General features: G+C 45.5%; 1 protein-coding gene across 1 annotated transcript; it reads right to left on the bottom strand.

Moving 5' to 3' along the window:
• Nucleotides 1-255: 255 nt before the first annotated feature.
• LOC121594118 (cuticle protein 8-like) lies at nucleotides 256-2234 on the bottom strand. Its single transcript, XM_041917080.1, has 3 exons — nucleotides 2097-2234; nucleotides 1692-1832; nucleotides 256-1579 (listed from the first exon to the last, which is right to left on the bottom strand). Exons 1-3 carry the CDS (start codon nucleotides 2100-2102, stop codon nucleotides 1307-1309), a joined length of 420 nt encoding a protein of 139 aa, XP_041773014.1. The 5' UTR covers nucleotides 2103-2234; the 3' UTR covers nucleotides 256-1306.
• Nucleotides 2235-6497: the final 4263 nt, after the last annotated feature.

Below are 6497 nucleotides of genomic sequence, written 5' to 3'. Positions count from 1 at the left end.
AAGTAACTGATTCTAGTGATCTTTTGACAATTAACCATTCACTATAGTTTTTTTTTTAATTCTTTTCAGACGTTTAGCAAGTAAATCCAGACGTTGAAGTAGCCAAAAAAAAAAAGATTGATAGACTTAAAAAACATGGAACACGTTATGTCATAAATAGCTACTTAATTAACCTTTTTTTCATTTAATGGCATTTATTTGACTTTAGTTCTTTCATAACTTTCAGTTGGGATGATGAATGAATGTGAAAAAAGATTTTTTTATATAAAAAACATTGATGGTTTTTATTCATTATTTACAGTGTTGATACTTGCAACTGGTTTCACATGGATGTCAATGATTGCTTCGTTTCGTTGTTGTGTTTTGCATTTTTTTGGCTCTGCACACCCTTTCTCCGTCCATCGGAAGGAGCGGAAGGAGGTAGCACGATTTTCGTGCATTACGCTGCCAACGCTGCTCGGAGGAAAGCGCCTGACTACCAGCAGGATCGGTGCCCTGCCAGTGCATTGTGCAGCAAATAGCAAGTAGTAACGATGGTAGTAGTAAAATAAGTAAAGTAAGTAACAGTAGCGGTAACAGATCACAGAGAGATAGAGTGTGTGTGTGTGCGTTGGTGTACGCACAATATCAACACATCCTTGGGAAGGGGGCTGGCTACATTGTAAGATCCCCGTACCCAGGTGAGGGAGGATGAGGCTAGAAGATCATTAGAAATGTCGGCTACCACCATGAGTGGTGCAGCAACGGGCAAGACCAGAAACGAGCTGTAAAGAAGCTCCCGAAGGGAAGGAATATTGATGAAGAGGGGATGGGCGGACCCATTCGCTTCGGCTCCGGCACTGGCAGCAAGCTTGCAAAAAAAGCTTCACTACAGCGGCGTGCGAAACCGATTGCAGCGATCTAGGCGCCAGTGACGCAAAGTCACCACGGCGACAACCAGTGGCGTCGCAGCCGCCTGTTGCGCCGCCATTGCGCAAACAAAAGCAAATCCGAAAGCGCTCATTGAAATCCACTGATGGTTCCACACAGGTGTTCGCAAGCATCGAACGAAATGCTCGATTGTACGTCTTTGCTTGGATTGGGCTTGGGCTTTTCGTCCTTTAGTAGGCGCTAGGACAGCTGGGTGAGTCGCTACGCTACATCCTTCCGTTCGCAAAACCATGCTTCGTTTGGTCTTCGTTCTACGCGGAAACAGTATGTGTATGATAGAGCGTGAGACAGAGAGATAGTGTTTATGTGTATATGACTACGATTACTAGCAGAAGTGGATAAATTGGCGTTGAGGAGGTGTTGGCTTGGTATCACTTTAGTGCACGTAGTGGCTCAGGACGGGGGCCGGAGCGTAGTGGGCAACCGGGGCGGCGATGACCTTCTGGACGGCCGGGGCAGACTTGTGGACGACGGCGTTGAATCCGTTGTGGTCGTCGGCGGTGTAGTCGACGGTGCGGACCGAACCGTCGGGCTCAACCAGCGAGTACTGGCCCTTGACGACATCTCCGTCGCGCTCCTCGGCCTGCGACTTGATGTCACCGGTATGCGGGTCCTTGATGCCGTAGTTGAACGAGTACTTCGGGTAGGCCTACGGGAGCACAGACACACACACACAAACAAGGGACACATCAGTAAACTGTACCATCCCGGGGGCGTTTGCTTTTTGGGGAAGCAACTTTGAGGTGCGATCGAATACTTACAACAGGCTCGGCAACGACGTGCTTCAGCACCGGAGCATGGACGGCCACCGGGGCATGGACCAGGGCGTGGGGAGCATAGTGGCCGTATTCAACCGGCGACGCACTGACGGCGACGGCGAGCAGAGCAATGGCAACGAAGCACTACAATGGAAAAACAAAGGAGGAAGCGTTTTAGCATCTCATCAACTGCACGGAACACTTTTTGTTTTTTAGCACGAGCTGTTCTTAGTTTTTGACATTCCAAACACTACTACTGCATGTTCTCATCAATCTAGAATCACAATACTATGGACTAGAATGCCATTTTAGGGACACCGAATCACTTTTGGCTGTTTTGAGCATTTCTTAATGCGAAATATTCACTTCATTCCACACTTCTCTTAATGCTGTGCACGATTCCCGTACCTTCATGGTGAGATGAGTTTGTTGTATACTGCAACTGTACTGTGCTGAAGATGAATGGGAACGATGTGTCTGTACCGCTTGTACTTGTTGTGACACCTCAGTGAGAACCAAAACTGAACTGATGCTGACTGCTATGGCCAAAACGTCTTTTATACCGAAATTCAGCCCATTCAGCGCCTAGAATGGTTCGGGCCGCTGCCAGTAAGGACACGGCGCGTGGAGGCGCAGACGACGAACCTCGCTCGGGTGTTGTTTTTTTTTTCTTTTCTTTCGAACCGAAACGTGTCGCATGTCAGACAGCCAGCGGGAGGCTGCTGCTTTCCTACCCCACTGCTGTGGAAAACATAACCTACCGCTGCTGCTAGAAATTGCATACGGGAAGGGGATCTACCGTGCAGGAGGGAGCGATCGAGCGAGAGAGAGGGAGAGGTTCCATTGGGCAAACACTAATTCCAAACACACTCCCACGAGCTCGCGGACGCGGATCGAGGGGCTGTGTTTGTCCGGGGGCTGTACGCGAGGGGAAGGGTGCCTCGGGTGCGCGAAAAAGGAACTCTACCCGCTACAAGTTTTCATTGAAAAGTTCCAAAAGCCGCCCCGAAGGAGCCCGGCCGAGCTGCGCAGTGGCGCACCGTTCTACGCAAGAAAGCGAGAGTGAGATCGAAAGCGAAAGTGGGGCGTGCAGTGGAAGGGAGTGTTAAGCGGTAGTGTAAGGGATGAAATCGACTGTGTGCGTGTGTGAGTGGGAGAGAGAGTGAGCGAAAGAGAAGCTCCCCCATTCAAACGTTTGACCCAAAGACGTAGAGACACAGCGCGCGGTACGCGATTAAAAGTGAGAGTAATGAGTGTAGGACACTTTGGATCGAGCGATCCTGCTTTGGGAGGGAGCGTGGTGTAGAGCTTTGCTGGGAGCTCGGGGTAGAACAGTTGCTTCGGTCGTTCGTTGCCCCACCACTACTTGGCTTGTGGAACGCTGATGATCGCGCACAAGATCGTGCACGAGGTGGAAGATTTCTTCTCTCATCGCATCTCACCCGTTTTCCTGGCCCGCTTGGTGCGCTCGGTTTTGCTCACCCAGGGTCTTTCGGGGTTTGAGCGTGAAGCATGCATGTTTACGTGCCACCGCGAGCGCATACTTCATTCTGAACCGTTTGGCTGCACGGAAGGATCGATCGATCGGTGGCGGAGTTGTGTTAATGGTGTGTTTTTTTAAGTGTTTTGAGTCGAGCTTTGTGAAGTGCATATTCATGTTTCGTTGAGAAAGTTTGGTACCATTGAAAGTTTGTTAATGAAGCTAAGATTGCTATAATTGGAGTGCATAGTGTAGCTTATGGAACTAAATTTTAAGTACTATTTGTGGAATGTGTAATTTGCTAGGTGTTTGTAACATGTATCACTACTATACTTTATTTATGAAAGTTGGACGAAGTAGTTCGTTCATTGTATGAATCTGTTTTGTTGTGTGATGAGTATATTAAACATGCTCTACATTTTTGAGTTGTTCGAAAATATCATAATTGGCATTTTATTGAGTCTTTGGTAAAAAAAAAAACTATAAAATCTAGTTAGACCACCAATCATTTTTATATTTTTTTTAATTTGTAATACGAACAAAACAGTGTAAACTTAGTAAAACTTTCATGTGAATACAATGTTTTTAATAAAAAAAATTGGTAAACAAAACAATCATTTGTTATGAATCATTTTAACCGAAAACGTCAATAAACACAACCGTTGGACTTATTGTTTCAGATGAAACTTTGTTCAATAAAATCTAGTACTGCAGTATAGGACACATTTAAAATCTTTTCAATCATGTCTCAAAAGCATTTGCAACTGAACTATTTACATTTAACTGTACAAACTGTATAATTTAAACAGTAAAATTCATCAATGCTGAACTAGACTTTGGATGTATTTGGGCCTGCGGGCTCCAAATACAGATCCACATGTAACTCTTTGCCGCCCAAAAGGCGTCCTTTTCCGGTTTTGTTGAAAATGTGCACATTCTGATTCTGTCCTCATCGATTTGTATTTTATATAGAACTCTAACAGCAGTTATATGTACTTTATATCTATATACCTTTACGTTTCTCGTCTGCTGGTTTATGATGCTGATCGCCGACTGGAGAAAAGAGAGCCTTAAAAAATGTTTTATGAAATAACTTTAGTTCTACAATTGAGATAAAGCTTGAAGGATATTCAAATAATTATTTTTGAATAATATTTTAAAGACTGACATATTCAACTTCAAGTACCTTAGAATACTTCAACTTCAAAAAGTCTAAAATAGTGCAAATAAACGGTATATCTGAAGCAGGGATCTCCAGGGATCTCTGGGATCATGCAGGTCTCATTGCATTGATGCTGGGGACTATTTTGATAGTATCTTTAGCTAATTACCATTACAATATCGCTTTGATAATAACATACTAACTGATAATCATCGCTAGTTGCATTACAGGTTCTTGAGGTTTGCATTAGAAGATCATTTTTGCATCAAAGTTTCAATGCAACATTTGTGATAGTAGTGATAATTGAATTCTCCGTTTGGCTCTGAGTAAGAATAATATTTCGAAGTCCATTTTACAACTATCAATATTTAATATTTCATCCTTTCATAACAACCAAATCATAAACCATATTTCAAACGGAGTAAAAAATAATCACGAAACAATTAAAACTAGGTAGTCTATCCCTTCTAATTGCCGCTTTTTTAAACAAATCAATATACATAATACATCTTCATTTTACTCCCTGTAAAATAAAATGCGTGATTTATCGTCCCGGGTATTTGGTATTGACATATAGGTAACCTTTAAATTAATCTTCCCTTTTCATCGGCGCTGCAACCGATCCGTGATCTCTTCATCACCTAACGAAGGCATAATTGATCGCCGCTAAATGAACCAGCAAAAACGGAAATCGGTTTTGACGATTTCGTGCGGTTCGTTAACTTTTTGCACGCGTTAGATTTACCCACAAACCTTACCCGGCGTCGGTAGCGACCGAGGGAGAGCAAAAAATCGGCGGAAAACATATGAACCCTCCTTTCTTGCCCTCTTACGCTCCCCCATTCTGGCCAGGGGCAGCATCGTTTCGATACATTTACCCCGTACACATAGCCACACACAGCCACACTTTACAAGGTTTCAATTACCAACGCGTGAACCATCGCCACCAGAACGATCATAATTGTGCCCAAAAAACACGAAACCATGCCGCCAAACATGCCGGCGCAGCATGATTGCTCAAGCCTCGGTTGGTGCCCCTCCGGCCACGCTGAATGGTTCCCCCCCCCCTCCCGTTAGCGTGGTGGAAGCGAGAAAATAAAGAAACAACCTACACCGTGATCGCAGCTTCACATCACGGCCAAAGGCCATATGTGTGAGAACTTCATTCGCGCTGACCGCGGTTCCGTCGGTTTCGGTCTGCAGCTGCGTGCAATCGTGCAGTAACGAACCTGGTGTCGGCCGACTGTTTATGTTGCGCTTGTTTCTTCCGATCGATAAGTGTTGGGGCGCGCTAGAGGGAAGGGCACCGATTCTCATAGCCGGTGGCCAATGATGCAAACGCCGATACACGACCGTATCTGCTCGGGCCCGTGCCGGATCGCAGCCGGTAATTACAGAGGAACGGGAAGCGATACCAGGGACGCATCGCGGACGCAGTGACATTGGAGGACACCGCCACTAAATGAGTGTCAGTCTGAAAATTGATTAGAAACACGATGCGTTTCCGAAACACAAACGCACACAAAAGAACGCCCGAAACGATTCAGCGCCGGAGGAGATGCGAGCGGAATTGAAAGAAGACCAAATCAATCTTAGACAGCGAGCTGAGATTAACACACACAGCAAGGCAGTGCGGCCGTCTCCCAAAGAAGGATGTGGCGGAGATTGAACTCCACTCTTCCACCTTGCCACCTTTCCCTAGCCTACCTTTGGCATCAATTTGGTTGGCGTGCGATTGATCTTGATCTTGATGAGCCCGAATGGTGCCCGAGGAAATGGCATTCGCTTTTGAACGGCAGGCAAGGGCGCTAGAGCGCGCGTGCTATAGCGCCCGCACCACCGCTGGGCATGTAAATTGGGGAAGGGCATCAAATGCAGCCCAAGATTGGACCATAATTTCAGTCACGATCCATTGATCGCGTTTTATGGCGCATCTCCAGGCCGGGCTGCGTAGTTTTTGAAAGCGCCTCGGGGCGAATTTTGTGCAGCGAAACACAGTCGGGTAGTGTAATCTTTTCGCTTCGGTGGAGCTTTGTTTTGTTCGATTTTAAAAGCTTTAAAAAAAAGTCTGGGAGAGCAGATGTATCATACTTGTTTTCGAGAGCCTTGTTTTATTTTATTCTTTTACAATTTAGAATAATGTCCTCCTCTTTTCACAATTAAATTT

The sequence above is a fragment of the Anopheles merus genome, chromosome 2L (assembly GCF_017562075.2).
Source record: "Anopheles merus strain MAF chromosome 2L, AmerM5.1, whole genome shotgun sequence".
Classification (NCBI taxonomy): Eukaryota; Metazoa; Arthropoda; class Insecta; order Diptera; family Culicidae; genus Anopheles; species Anopheles merus.
This window is presented reverse-complemented; position numbering and strand designations above follow the sequence as displayed.